A 15,546-nucleotide genomic window follows, 5' to 3' on the forward strand; every position below is an offset into this window, starting at 1 on the left:
CCAACATAAATAACACATGAATGTGTGCTTGTTGTTGCTGCAGAAGCCTCAGGGACTGCTGTGTGTGTTGGACGAGGAGAGCCAGAGCCTGCGGCCTGCAGAGCAGAGCTTTTACAAGAGGCTGTCCTCCCAGCTGGACTCTAGTCCCATTCAGGAGCTCTCTTTCACCACCAAGGACGGCAATGGCAACCCTCCACCCAAAGACCAAGGCCCAGCTTTCATCGTCAGTCACTATGCAGGACAGGTCTGTCTGGACTCTTGAACAAAAAATGATAATCTAAATCATCACAACCTCTGACAGATGCATTCAGATGGATATTATTTGGACACCTGACACCAACCTAAACATTTCTGCTATGCAAGCGCTGCTATCTCAAACAGTGTACTCTCAAAAAGCCTAAATAGATTTGAATCGGATTGAAGCTAACTCCATATAGATGATTCAGAAGGTCAAAATGAGCAAACACTCATGTGTTTGTACAAAACAATTTAGGATAACAAGTGATTTTTTCTCCATGTTCTAACTGGTTGGAGCTGTTTTAATGGCTGCACTCGGTCTGTACTGGGTAGTCATAAGGGTTTGTTGGTTTTTGCAGTGGGTGCAAGGATAGTTTGGCAGAACATGAAATCAGTAAAAAAAAAATTACAGTAAACTTTTAATTCCTACCTAATACATATCTGTATTTCAAGAAGCTAATGTCTCCCTCCTTTTATATTTTAAATATTGTATACATTTTAAGGCAAACAGAAATGTTACAATGCTAAACCTAAAACATAAGAAGTGATAAATTGCATTGTTAAATAGAAAAGTGTCATAGTCGTGTGTTGGAAGGACCAGAACAAGCTTACAGCACGGAAGTAGGAAATAAAATAACAATGAAAAACAGAAAGTGCTGCTGGACAGGTAGAACCAATAATAATAATAATAATAATAAAATACATACAAATAATGCTCAAAGAATGCCCATAACTGAAGCAGCCCAAAAGAAATCCAGATTTATACAATTAAATGGATGCAGGTGTGGCATTCACAAATCAATACCAGGTGTGAAAGAAGAACAGGTAAACAAAACTGACAAGGAAAGAGGAAGTAAAGGTGACATTAAACAACATTAACATGAAATGGAAGTTAAACTCAGATTAAGAATCTGCACCTCATCAAAACAAGACTATGACATACATATTGATGAGAGAACAGTGTCACTTTGTTATTTTTAAATATTCAGGCTTTTTCTGAGGATGAGGACGTTTGACATAATTACAAATAGTCCTGTAGTTTGTTAACAACAAATTTAGAATAAAAATAAATCAATCACTCACCTTGGCAATATTTGCTTGACACTGACACAGTTTCTGGACATGTTTAGTTAAGCAGCAACATGATTTGTTCCTACAGTCGTTCACTTTTGACTAATGAATGCACTTTAGTTGAATATAAAAACGCGTGTGCTCAAGTATTTAGATGAGTATAAAAATAAAAACTGATCAGTGTGTACATTACTAAAAATATGAACATAGAACAATTTGTATATTTAAGCCAAGTTTTTTTTTTAATCATTTTTAAGATAAGTATAGCTAATGCATTTGTGCATCTATCCATCCATTATCTTTTACCTGCTTCTTCCATTTTGGGTCTCGGGCGTCCCCGGTGCCCATGTCCAGCAATCACTGTGCGAGGGACGGGGTACACCCTGGACAGGTCTCCAGTCCATCACAGGGACATAGAGACAAACAACCACTGACTCTCTCACTCACACCTAGGAACAATTTAGAATTACCAATCAGACTAACATGCATGTTTTTGGTCTGTGGGAGGAAACCGGAGTGCCCGGAGAAAACCCACGCATGCACGGAGAGAGCATGCACACTCCACCCAGAAAGGCCCCCGGACCGGGATTTGAACCAGGGACCTGCGAGCTGAGAGGCAGCAGCTCTACCAGTTGCGCCACCATGCTGCCGCATTTGTGAATTTTATATTTTATTTCATTTTTTACAGTTCAGCATACTTGTACTAGAAGATGGGACTGTTATTAGGCACTGTGGTGGATTAGAGGAGGAACAGCTGAGCTTCTACCCTGAAGCTGTTAAAATTCATTAATCCCACTAATCAAGGTCAACGACAAGGTTCTTATTGTCATTTGCATCACATGTAGTACATGGGGTGGAATGAAATCGTGAATGCACGGTTCCAGTTAAATCCAACAACAGCAAAAATATAAAGTGTAAAAAGAAAGATTAAACAAGGATCAATATATAAACTAAGATATACGCCAAACAAACACCAAACGGCATGTCAAACGATCCACGATACACGCCAGTCACCAATAGTGTAAAACAATACACCGAACAACAGCAGCACAAACATGAGTCTTTGTGGGTGGATGAGTATGGATGCATGAATACAGCAGTATGGAATAATCAGCAGCATGAGATCAGCAGCATGGATAATCAGCAGCACATATCACCAATCAAAGTTGCATGACAGTGATTTTTTTTTTAAAACAGTGATAATTCTGGTTAGCACTGATGCCTCACAGCAAGAAGGTGCTGGGTTTAATCCCCGATTTGGAGCAGGGATCTTTCCGTGTAGAGATTGCGTGTTCTCCTGTGCTCCAGTTTCTATCTACAGTCAAAAAACATGCATGTTAGGCTGCCGTCAGGCCCCGGCCTCCTTTGCAACAGAGATCTGTGATTCAATGGGATTTGCCTTTTTTTTTTTTTAATAAAGATGACAATAATCTTCATGCCTTCATAACGTCACCAAATAAACTCTAAATCGTTGTCATCAGTTTCACTTTCTGATTTCTTGTCTCTATTAGATTTCATATGACCTCACAAGAACCCTTACAAAAAACAAGGACTCCCTCCCTCAGAATCTGCAGCTTACAATGAAGTGTAAGTATCCAGCACTTATAACGAATGTAAGCACATTGTGTCGTCAGAGCGTGCTCAGGCACAAAGACGCTGCCTTGTTTAAAAACGAAGCAAACAAAAATCACTTCTTGTCTTAGTCTGGTTGTGGTTATGAGTGTGTTTCATCCCATGTGCAGCAGGCACTGTCTGTGTGTAAATTGTCTAAATAAGCTGCCAGATGTGGGGTGTTGTGGCTACCAGGACACAGGCAGTCGTTGTGTGAATGCCAGCCTAGCCTTGCATCCAGCAGCCTAATTGGTATAATTTCCATGATGAGGCTAATCTTTTAAAGACTAACCCTTTACTCATTCTTGGATCTCACTCCTCTGTCTGACAAGTCCAAGCATCTAGCTTACATCCACAGAAAGCCACAAACCGTGTTTTCTTTTTTTAATAATTATTTTACATGTACCAATCCTCCCTTTATGTTTAAGACTTCAAGCAAAAATAAATCTGCAATATTACAGTAATTTAAATGAAAGTGTAATGCTGTAAACGCATTGAGACACATTGAGACTGGGAAAAAAAAAGTCAGTCCTGAGACTCGAGGACAAGCTCCAGATGTGTGGCTGGTTCTTTAAGAATTTACAACAAGATTGCTTCTAAATCGACGCTACTTGAAACTAAAGTGTTATAGAGAATATTTCAGGAACTCCTGTAGAAAAGACTAGATAATGGTTTACTGATGTGCCAGAGGCTATCGGTGCCAATGAAGACTAGGCATCCTGCTTGTAAGATTTTTAATAATATTTTTATTTTGTCAGGTTAAAATTGTTAAAATTACTGATACAAAAGCTCATAAATGTTTTTTTTTTCTACTTTATCCACCTGAATCAGTTCTCCTGTATTTTGTTCTCTTTATTTTCCTGAACGTTTCTGATGAGAGAGTCACTCATCAACTTCTACACTCACATTGTTTTTCTAAATGACTTTATTGTTGTCGACAGCTCCATGGGTTGTGCACAGTGCACCCCCTCTGCCTGACTGACTGTTTATATGTTTGAATCTTCATTATCCTTCATTTTTCCTCTTCTCATCCTTTTTTTTTCTATCCTTGGTTAAGTCCACCTGAAGCAATTTTTTCCACTTTCCTTTCTATTCATTCTATTTTCTCCATATTGTCCTCCACCCCCTTTCTCCACCAATACTGTGGCTTACTCTACACTTCTTGTCCTCCCTCTTTGCATGTATGTGCTTGGTGCCTGGCAGCCAGTGAAAGCGTGTTACTGCAGCAGCTCTTCCAGTCCAAGCTGACTCAGACTGGTTCTCTGGTGCCAGCAGCCCAGGGCCGCATAGGGCTGAGAGGGACTAAAGCTGCCTTGTTGTTCCAAAAGATGCCATCAGCATCCTCTGTCAATGCTACTTCTGTCCCCCAACAGCCCCGGAGGTACCATGATCTCACTAAGGTAAAGCATATTGGAGCTGTGACTATTTAAGTACCTGAGTTCAGTTTAAGCATCAGCACTTGACAGAGTCTAAAACATTTCATGATAATTACATTATCTAAGACCACTGTTTAAAATGGGACAAACAAGTGACAAAACCATAAGGACCTTTAAGTTCCAAAAGACAACAGTCTCCTGGGCCTATCTATGGAAAAACAGGGACACTATCTTTAGAAGGAAAAAAATCTAATTTAATCTACTTCCCACCACACTTCTATATATAAACCTCTGGGAATTGGATTTGTTTGTGCACCCATGCATGAGATAAAAGCCTGTCAAGAATGCACACGATCACATGGAGTTTTGGGCTTGTACACAGTTTTGCAACCTCTAAAAAAATGGCACATGTCAAACCAATGTTCTAGTTCTTGTTTAATGTCGGCTTTCCCGCTTTGCATCACCCTCTTTTTTGTCTGCACTAGTATTGGAATAAACACAGAGTACTTCTCCACATTGTGAGTAAAAAGCCTTTCCTGTTGTGTAATCTCCTGGAGGTCCAGTCTTCTGTCTCTGTGGCTTATTAGCCATGTAGAGCAAAGACCCCCTTTCAGCTCCCTGAACTGTCCCAGCAGTTTTATACAGGAACATTAAATAATGTTGCTGAGCTGCTGAGTAAGACTGTAAATATAACATTATGGCACAGTAAATGCCATGGGTCTTGTTAAGCTTTAAATCATAAAATCATGGCTGGGACTAAGTTATGTGGTGGGGCTATTTACTGTAATTGCAAACATGCTATCAAAGACACCATCATCATCATGTTTTGGCCTCTATTTTAGACCAGACAATCAAATTTAATGATAATACTTGCGCACAATGTTCTGTGCTCCTTCTTGGTCACATGAGGCTAAGCTCATATACTAATGGCTTCTCATTTCGTTGTCAGATCTTGAAGAAAAAAGGCTCAAGTTCTTTCCTCCAGCGACTGGAGCGTTGTGGGCCCATCACAGTGGGTGTCCAGCTAAAAGTAAGAACAATTTCTATTATCTTTTATGCACTGATGCATGAAACCAGTAGAAACATGCCATTTAATGTTTGAGTCACTTTAAATGTTACCTTTGAGTCTCGTTTTTATTGTTATTGCCTGCAACTGAAAAGCAGGCGGTGATGTTTTTACCTATGACTGTGCATGTGTGTATTTTTCTGCCCTTTATCAAAATATTTCATGAACAACTGGACAGACTTTAATGAAACTCCTAGGAAGTGCCTGTAATCATTTCATGCACATTTACAACTGATTATCTTATCTAGTTCACCCAGTTCAACATGGCCAACACAGTTAAGCAACATTAGCCAACATTAAAATGCCTATAACTTAGTTAGTTTTACAAGTGTGGAGCTAAAATTTGTTGTGGTAGTGTCTGAGAATCACAATGCACAACTCAAGTGCTAGCACATTGCGTAACACCTCACAGTATTGTGAGACATTTCATGGTATTTACAAAGTTTGACTTAAACAGTTATAACAATGTCAAATTTTAGCATAAGTTTAACTTTGTCTACGACTCTAGCATAAAAGGCAGTGTGTTTTTTTTTTCAATGAATGCTATGTCTTTAATTTACCTAATATTCCCAAAGTTACCATCAAGCATCTGGGTCACATCTTATCTTTGAACAAAGAAGGTGCTTGCTAGGGTTTATTTTAGTTTTGCTCTTATCTCAAGTCTTTGCCTTCGTCACAATAGTACTCATAGTCTTTTACAAGAATTCTAAGACGTACGCAGTGATTTCATAACTATTTAAAGCAACAATAATGTTCAGTTGGCAAAGAGCAGTTCAGCCAGTGGCACTGACGCAAGAAGGCTGAGATGTGGTCCAGAGGAGGAGTACCTTTGGTCTGAATGAAACCACTGTGTTGCACAATCAGAGTTGTGGACTTGTGGTTGACGAGCCCCTCAGGGAATGGCAATGAGGGAGCGAGTGGGCTGAAGAATGATGCTGTACCAAGCCAAACATGAAGCCCTCCACATGAATGAATGAATGAACAATGAACAACAGCTACTGTGATCTCTGTGCTTGGAGTTGTGTGCATGTTATAGAGAAGATGGCATTGTGAGTGCTGGAAGTGGCTTTCATAAACGACACACTGAGTATTGTACCTGAGGCCCTGTTGCAGACTGATGTCAGTCCTGGGCGTGGCTGGAAGCACAGATGCAAGTGTTTACGTACGTGTCTGCGGGACCTTGACTGCAGAATCTTGGAATTGAGGATTTGAAGAAAAGCTCTTTCACACTGTCTCTAAAGAGCTAAGACTTTTTTATGTTCTTATTTCTTTCAAAAGCGAATCACGCACTCAGACGTCAGAACACTTGCGCCTAACGCAATGGAATTCTGTTACAAAAGACAACACCGAGAAAAACCATTACATATTCCCAGTAAACATTAGTCACAGAACTCTTCTGACCTCACACCCTGAAAAATATGTACAACTTGTTGTTCATGGAGTTTTCAAATTATTAAAGCTATCTTTGAGATCATTTGAAGCAATGCAGAAATTCCTTTGAAGGACCCCAGTTTAGAGGAAAAAGAGCTTAACCGTAACCAAAGTGGATTTTTGCCATCTTAACACAACTCCAAGGTCAAAAAGTCATGTGGACACTATTTTATAGTGCTGTAAAAAACTATTCTCACCCTTACAGATTACTTCTGCTAGACACAGACAAGCTGAGCAAATAAAATATGCCATTTTAAATAATGATTTAATTTATTAAGGTATAGAAGATATTCAAATCCACCTGGCCCTATGTGAAAAACCAGTTGCCTTCTAAATCCAACAACTGTTGTGCCACCCTTGATGACAACAACTGCAATGGAGAATTTACACCAAATGGCAATAAGGCTTTAAACTGGCTATAGAGGTTTTGTTGTGCAGCTCAGATCTATGTCTGGCTGCATAACTCGTGCCTGAACTTGAGGTCACAAACTGATGACCTGACAGTCTCCCTCAGAATTTTCTGCTGAGGATCAGATTTTACAGTTTCATAATTATGACAGGTCAGGTCCTGAAGTAGCAAAGCAGACCCAGATCATCACACTATCACCACCATGTTTGATTATCCTTATGATGTTATTTTTCTAATATGTGGTATTATTTTCATGCCGGATGATGCAAATATTCATAAAGTCCCCATTTTGTTTCATCAGTCCACAAAAGTTCCTTAGAAGTCATCAGGATCCTTACTATGTTTTGGGGCCTTAGTGCTCTTTTCGGTCAGCAGTGGTTTTGGCCTTAGAGTTCTCTTAAGGGGGCCACTTTAACCCTTAATCTCTTTCTTATTGTTGAATTATGAACTCTGATTATAACAAAATTAAATGAGGACTGCAGTGCCTTAGATTAAAAAAAAATCTCGGACCTCCTGGATTAGACGTTGATGTGCTCTTATAATTTGCTTGGCTATCACACCTGGAAAGGTTCACCACTGTTCCATATTTTCTTCATTTGTAGATAATGGCTCTGTTTAGATTATTTCCTCAGTTCAACAGGTCTGGCAGTAATACGTACATGTCAGTGTGGCTGAGGAAAATAAACCCAGATCTCCCATCCTAACAATTCAATTCAGTTTATTTACTGTACAGTACCAATTCACAACAGAAGGTATTTCAGGGCACGGAACAAAAACATTCACATACATAAAAATCAATTAGTAATCAATTAGTCTATCTATACTACTTAACAGAAACAGGTTATTTTTATTCTCATCTATTAAAGATGAATAATATAAAGTTCTCGCTTTATGGAGAGCGTTCTTATATGTTAGCAGGCTAGCTCTCAAAGTTACCATAATTCTCGGACTACAGAATGCACATGTCTCTAAGTCAAACATATTAAAGATAAGATAAATCATAATTTTGTACATAAGATGCTATGGCAGGCATTCACCGTTCATCGTTAGGAACTGTGCCCCAGCCTGCTCCATCAATGTGTAGCTTTCTTGTTGTAATTCAAGACTCAGCCACCGGACAGCGTTTCTCAGACTATAGCTTACATTTAACATTTGCTCAGACTGCATGATCGTCACAAGTCTTCATGAAGCTTTGCTGTCTGACTCATGGTTTCAACCATTATACCTTCAAATGAACACAATAACTATTTAAGCATAATCACTGGATAGAACAGTGCCAAAAACCTGATAAGGTGTTCTCTACAGTTCAAAAATGGGCGTTTCTGGAGAATAGGCATTTGTAGAGGGCAAACACTGATTGGCTAGCTGTATTTACTGGCTCTTTAGGTAAGTTACATCAGTTCTTTTTTAAAACTGTTTCTAAGAAACAGCGCTATGTCTGCTGTCAAACACAAGAAGATTCTCTTTAGTTGTTGGGTTGTAGGCTGCACCTGACACAGGTTGGCTTGAGTGTGGTCTGGGTACAATGAAATATGAAGCATCTGAAGCAAAACCCGCTCCCATTTGTCAAAAAGTCTGGTCTCAATTAAAGATCATGAGTCCTATGACGAGATAATGGCCCAAAACAAAAGCTAAAAACAAAATTTACTCTTTATAAGTGTTCTTCTATGAGATCTGATCTATGAAAGGAGCTGAAACATGGAGTAAAATTGACCCTTAAAATATGAGACAGCTGAGGAAGTTAACCAGTAAGTAAAAATACCTGCTCCAGTTGCAGAAATCTTACAGAAACCGACAATCACTCATCTGCAGTGACTGATTTAAATTGTTGAACAAGAAAATGTGAATATCCGGATACATGCTCAATAATCCAGGTAGAAAAATCCAAAAATGTTCAATCTGGTCCTCTGGACATTCAAAAAACAAGAAAACAAACAAACAAAAAAAACAAAACAAAGCAAAAAAAAAATGTAGAAACGTTTCGTCTCTCAGCCGAGAGACTTCCTCAGTCTGAGGTGCTGTATTCAGCTCAGTCTCTTAAATAGCACCTTCTCAGAGTGGATCAACCAGTTTGCTGCTGACAACCAAAACCAGCTGATCACATGATCAAGAAGGACCATCAGCCTAACGATGGATCATTAGCACACTGATGGCTGTTTACTATTCACAGGGGGCTGAGTGATACTAGCAATCACAGCATTGTAAGAGGGGGACAGTTGAACCCGGAGGCCTCCACCCCTGTTTAACGATGGACGGTTTCTTTTCACAAAGATGGCCTCCTTTACTCCTCTCTCAAACCATCGTTCCTCTCGATCCAGGATGTGAACATCTTCATCCCTGAAAGAGTGACCGCTGGCCTGGAGATGAGTGTAGACCGCAGACTCCTGGCCTGATGATGTTGATCTTCTGTGCTGGGCCATCCTTTTGGCCAGTGGCTGTTTAGTTTCCCCAATGTAAGACTGATCACAGCCTTTTTTTTTTTCTTGTTTTTTGAATGTCCAGAGGACCAGATTGAACTTTTTTGGAAGAAAATGTGAAGTTAAAAGAAACATCCTTTGTCCCAAGGCCAGTTTAATTCAAAAAGCGTTCAATACAAAAACAACTGGACTTTATTTGTAACAGAAGACGTTTCGCTCCTCATCCGAGGAGCTTTCTCAATTCAAGGAGCAGTGAAGTGAGGGATTCAGGTTATAAAGCTGACTGAGATAAGACACACACACACATATGTAGATTAGCAATTCACACCTAAAAACCTTAACAGTAAGAGTCTTTTGTTCCTCTAATTCACAGACGAGGCCCCTCTGTTCCCATCAGGTGTGAAAATCGGCTGGGAATCTGTCTTAGGCCCTGTACACACGTAGCCTGGTGTTTGAAAAAACGAATATCCGCGCAAAAAAATATCGCCGTACATACATGTTCGGATAGAGAAAATGATCGTCTACATGAACCCGGTGATGTTCACCACAGAGCGTTGTAAAGAATATGCCCAACCCATAGGAGGCAGTGTAGTGCAAAGGTGAAACGTATATCAGCCAATCACAACCCTTCAAAGCAACCACAACTTCCTGTTAGTATTGAATCATGGCGCCTGGAGGTTCGTTTGTGTGGACAGACCGCGAGGTTGAACTACTATTAAATACCGTGTTGGAGTACAAAGTTAATAAAACTCAGGAAAATGTCGACTGGGAATCCTGTCAGAACAAGTATGTTGATATTTTAGCGCTTTTTTTAGAGCATTACCCAACGGAGTCCTCCGACGAGTTTCCCCATTCACATGCCGACATCACGCGCGGGAATTTAACAACAAAAATGAAAGCAGTCCGAGGTAAATATCGCCATGCTGTTGATACAGGACGCAGGAGTGGACACGGTCGAGTGGTTCTTCTGTACTTCGAACTGTGCGAACAAATCTGGGGTGGCTCTCCAGCTAGTACTACCATATCCTCCGGTATTGAAACAGCTGACCTGGATCATTCTCGGACCCTACCCTCACCATCCACATCTTCTTCCTCCACTACCATGGATGTAGCAGACACAGGGTCTGATAATGAAAGCAGTGTGGGTCCTACTTCAAAGGAGAGGAGAGACCTGCTTGATGTACGTATATTTTTCTGTCCATTCCTCATAAATAAAAGTACTTTTGCTGTAAATGTTCATCTGTTGGATGTACTATAATTCACGGAACAGGTTTGTTGAATTGTGTTGCTATTAAAAATACAGTTAAGGCAATATGTGTGTTAAAAATTATGCAAGAGTTGAGGTGTGTAGTGGAGGCTGGAATGTGATGTTTTTTATATTTTACTGTGTACGGGTTGCTGATTTATTTTTATTATTATTGCAAAAAAGAAATGACACCATCATGCTCTTACTCATCTCATATTATGTTAGGCCTACATATTCATTAGTTTGATGGGGTGGTGGGTACAAAATACACTTTAAGACATATAGCAAACATTGGATACGCTGTTATTACATATTGTTATGTAGAAGTGATGTGAAAAGTACAACATCAACATGATCCAGGTTTACTTTTTTATGTTTAATTGTGATGATTTTCATTTCTCTTTTGAAGGCAAAACTAAAAGGACACAGACACGACCGTCTGAGGAGAAAGCTGCCTGCTGAGACCCAGTGGCTGAATGCTCTTGAGGAAGACCAGCGTGTGAAAAAGAGACTGGTGGAAATCATTGAGACATCAGAACAAAAAGCATCCGAAAACTATTCAAAAATGTCCAATACACTGGAAAGACTTACCACATCGATTGTTGATGGGTTTTCTCTTCTGAAACAGGTCATTCATGCACCTGCACAACCACCACACTACATGCCATATGAGCCAAGAGGTCCGATGTATTCGCACACAATGGCCCACCATTCTGTCCACCAAAACTCAGCAAATTACCCATACCCAAACAACTCCACTTCTGACAGAACACGTCAAAACACAAGACCAGGAAACACTATGAACACTGAAGCTGTGTTCCACACACCTGCTGAAGCCACTGACCAATTTTCATTCAGTCAGGCCCTTTTTAATGACCAGTAGAGTACTGTTTTATACATCGAAACAAGTCTGGTACAGTTAAGTATATACAAGTTCCACTTTTGCACAAGGTTGCACACATGTCAGGTTGTTAATCACAGTGTTATTTACTCTGACAGTGTTTTTTTTTTCTGTTTGCTATCTTTTTATACATACTGTGAAAAGCTTAAAATGTAGCAATTGCACAATACTTTAACTATTTACATTTTTGTTACGTGAATCTTTATAAGAGTGGTGATCTAGTCCAGTCCTTGGGAGCTACTGCTACTTAGATGTATTTATTTCTCCAAAACACCACTATCAAATACATACTGATGATTGAAATCAGCTATTTCATACTGGTTTGTTGAAGAAAATGCAGCTGAAATGTACCTGTGGTAGCTCCCAAGTTATGGACTTGGGCATCACTGATTTAAAAGTGTACAGTAACTGTGCTGCTTTTCTCCCATGTTTAAAAAGCTTTATCTGTTGTAGATCTGTTATAATCTGATCTGTTCATAAATGAAACACAAAATAAGAACATGTTAAGTGTTTTCGTTTGAATAAATTGACAAACATTTTAAAAGCAAGTTTCTTTATGTGAATTTTTGTGAATATGACATTTATCAGTTACAAATACAGTCATGTTCATCAGAAAGTATTGGCAGCACTATTTAATACACTACAGGTCCAATTTTAAGAGAGAAAAGTAAAATCATTTCACTTAAAAGTCTGTCTAATGAGCTACAAACTATTATATAATGTATCTAAATCCTGGGTGGTAGCTTTTCATGCATTAATAGAATGAAATGCAATAACATTGCACAAAACAATTTAAAAATTCTCTAACATACATGGTGCTAACTATAACGTTTTTTTATGAAAAAACAACGCAGTCTGCTAAATAGTTCACAGGTTTTTGTGTTTATGGATCCAGACACTGAGTGAGGACTCTCCTGACCCGCTTTCCTTCTGCTGCCAAGCTGTCTCCTCTGACCACTGGCTGTGTGTCCGGTTGATTGTTCCTGTCATGTTGAATAGCTTCAGTTATTCTGTTTTCATCCACAGTGTCTTTTGATGCCTCACAAAAATTGTGCAACACAAAACATGCATATATAACAAATGGAAGATCATTCATATTGATGTCCATGGCTCTCCTCAGGGCTCCAAATCGGGCTTTTAGTCTTCCAAATGCACATTCAATCACCATTCTAGCTCGGCACAACGAAAGTCCAAAGTACTGCTCCTGAACATTGCTTCCTCCGTTAGCATATTCTTTCATCAGGTAAGGTAGAAGTGGGTATGCAGGGTCACCCAGTATGTAAATGGGTATAGCGTCTTCGTTCTCCACAATTTGTCTTGGACAGGGGGGAATCTTCATGTTTTTCAGATTTGTGTTTATTGTCGAGTTAGCAAAAACTCTGGCATCATGCACACTCCCTGGCCATTTCACAACTACATCAATAAAGCTGTACTTGTAATCACAGGTGGCTTGTATGTTAAGAGAAAACCTCCCCTTCCTATTTAGGTACTCTGTAGAATTAGCTGATGGCTGCTTTATCTCCACATGAGTCCCATCCACAGCTCCAAGGCACTGAGGGAGACCATAAGCCTGCTCAAATCCCTCAACAAGTGCACGCACAGCAGTCTCTGTTGTTGGCATTTTTATGTAAGATGGTCCCAAGTACACAGTTATAGCCTTACACACCTCTCTAATTATGTTTGAGACTACTTGTCTTGATAAGCCAAATGCATTGGCCGTTTTACGCAGTCTTCCCTCGTCAGCCAAATAATATAGCGTGCATGCAACTTTTTTGACCACACAGACTGGAGATCGCATTACAGTACTCTTCCCTTGAATGTAAGGAAGGAGTAACTCCGAGAGCGACAGTAATGACGACCGTGACATTCTGAAGTTCTCACGCCATTCCTGTGGGAGAACAATTTCCTTCTCAAAGTTTTCCCACCAGCCAGCAGTGCGTCCAGGTCTGATCCAAAACCGGCGACGGCGACGCTGAATGGCGGTATTGTGCCTCCGTATCGGTAGGGATAGTTGCTGTAAAAGAGCTGAACGCCAAACGCTTTTTCTCCTTTGTAATTCCATCTGTTGGAGCAGTTGTGCTTGTAAAAACAAGCAAGCAAAAATTGCCTGAACCAGCGTTACAATTAGTACTTCCCTAAACGCAGTCATTTTCCCTCCGAATGAATGGGCAAACAAAAACAATTGTCGCACATGTGACGTCAGCGCCGCGCTGCACCATCTGTCGCAGACATAATGCGCATATCTCCGGTTCCGAAAGTCCACACGCAAACCCGAAAGAGGAGATTTCTCAAATCTCCACTTTGGTCGGAGTTTTTGTTATTATTCGTTTATAGTTACATCAACCGGAGTTCACGTGTGGATGAAAGGCCACACCGCATGATAAACTATTCGGTTTTCCTGATATCCGGCTACGTGTGTACAGGGCCTTAAAGTTGCATTATATGTTTTAGAAAGTGGAAATCTGAGGCCTCCTCCTCTGTTAAGAGACGGCTTTTCTCTTTTTACATAAATTGCTTCCTTCACCCCCCTCTCAAACCATCTGTATTCTCGGTCCAAAATGTGAACATTTTGGTCCTCAAAAGAGTGTCCCTCATCTGTGAGGTGGAGGTGAACTGCTGAATCTTGTCCTGTTGTTCACCTCCACCTCACAGATAAGAAATTCGGCCCCCTTGAACTTTTCAACCTTTTGCCACATTTCAGGCTTCAAACCTAAATATATAAAATTTTAATTTTTTGTGAAGAATCAACAACATGTCGGACACAATCGTGAAGTGGAATGAAATTTATTGGATGTGTCAAAATGTTTTAACAAATAAAAAACTGAAAAGTGGGACGTGCAATATTATTCAGCCTCCTTGCGTTAATATTTTGTAGCGCGCCTTTTGCTGCAGTTCCATCTGCAAGTCTCTTGGGGTATGTCTCTGTCAGTTTTGCACATAGAGACTGAAATTCTTGCCCATTCTTTCTTGTAAAACAGCTCGAGCTCATTGAGGTTGGATGGAGAGCATTTGTGAACAGCAGTCTTCAGCTCTTTCCACAGATTCTCGATTGGATTCAGGTCTGGACTTTGACCACTTGGCCATTCCAACACCTGGATACGTTTATTTGTGAACCATTCCATTGTAGATTTAACTTTATGTTTTGGATCATTGTCTTGTTGGAAGATAAATCTCCGTCCCAGTCTCAGGTCTCTTGCAGACTCAAACAGGTTTTCTTCCAGAATGGTCCTGTATTTGGCCCCATCCATCTTCCCATCAATTCTGACCATCTTCCCTGTCCCTGCTGACGAAAAGCAGGCCCAAACCATGATGCTGCCACCACCATGTTTGACAGTGGGGATGGTGTGTTCAGGGTGATGAGCTGTGTTGTTTTTACGCCAAACATCGTTTTGCATTGTGGCCAAACAGTTGGATTTTGGTTTCATGTGACCAGAGCACCTTCTTCCACATGTTTGGTGTGTCTCCCAGGTGCTTGTGGCAAACTTTAAACAACACTTTTTATGGATATCTTTGAGAAATGGCTTTCTTCTTGCCACTTTTCCATAAAGGCCAGATTTGTGCAGTGTACGACTGATTGTTGTCCTATGGACAGACTCTCCCACCTCAGCTGTAGATCTCTGCAGTTCATCCAGAGTGATCATGGGCCTCTTGGCTGCATCTCTGATCAGTCTTCTCCTTGTTCCAGATGAAAGTTTAGAGGGACGGCCGGGTCTTGGTAGATTTGCAGTGGTCTGATACTCCTTCCATTTCAATATGATTGCTTGCACAGTGCTCCTTGGGA

General features: G+C 40.2%; 2 protein-coding genes across 2 annotated transcripts in view; both read left to right on the top strand.

Moving 5' to 3' along the window:
* myo16 (myosin XVI) overlaps positions 1-15,546 on the top strand; it is a 144,731-nt gene that overhangs the window by 95,915 nt on the left and 33,270 nt on the right. The window contains exons 23-26 of the mRNA XM_037687029.1: positions 44-244; positions 2,820-2,895; positions 4,123-4,319; positions 5,245-5,325. Coding sequence (XP_037542957.1) covers positions 44-244; positions 2,820-2,895; positions 4,123-4,319; positions 5,245-5,325 — 555 coding nt within the window. The remainder of the gene's footprint in view (positions 1-43; positions 245-2,819; positions 2,896-4,122; positions 4,320-5,244; positions 5,326-15,546) is intronic.
* On the top strand, positions 10,240-12,253 carry LOC119419665. The gene is made up of 2 exons (XM_037687030.1): positions 10,240-10,798; positions 11,274-12,253. The coding sequence occupies exons 1-2, from the start codon at positions 10,283-10,285 to the stop codon at positions 11,745-11,747; spliced, it is 990 nt and encodes a 329-aa protein (XP_037542958.1). The 5' UTR covers positions 10,240-10,282; the 3' UTR covers positions 11,748-12,253.

This window comes from Nematolebias whitei, chromosome 13 (assembly GCF_014905685.2).
Source record: "Nematolebias whitei isolate Nwh7 chromosome 13, NemWhi1, whole genome shotgun sequence".
NCBI lineage: Eukaryota > Metazoa > Chordata > Actinopteri > Cyprinodontiformes > Rivulidae > Nematolebias > Nematolebias whitei.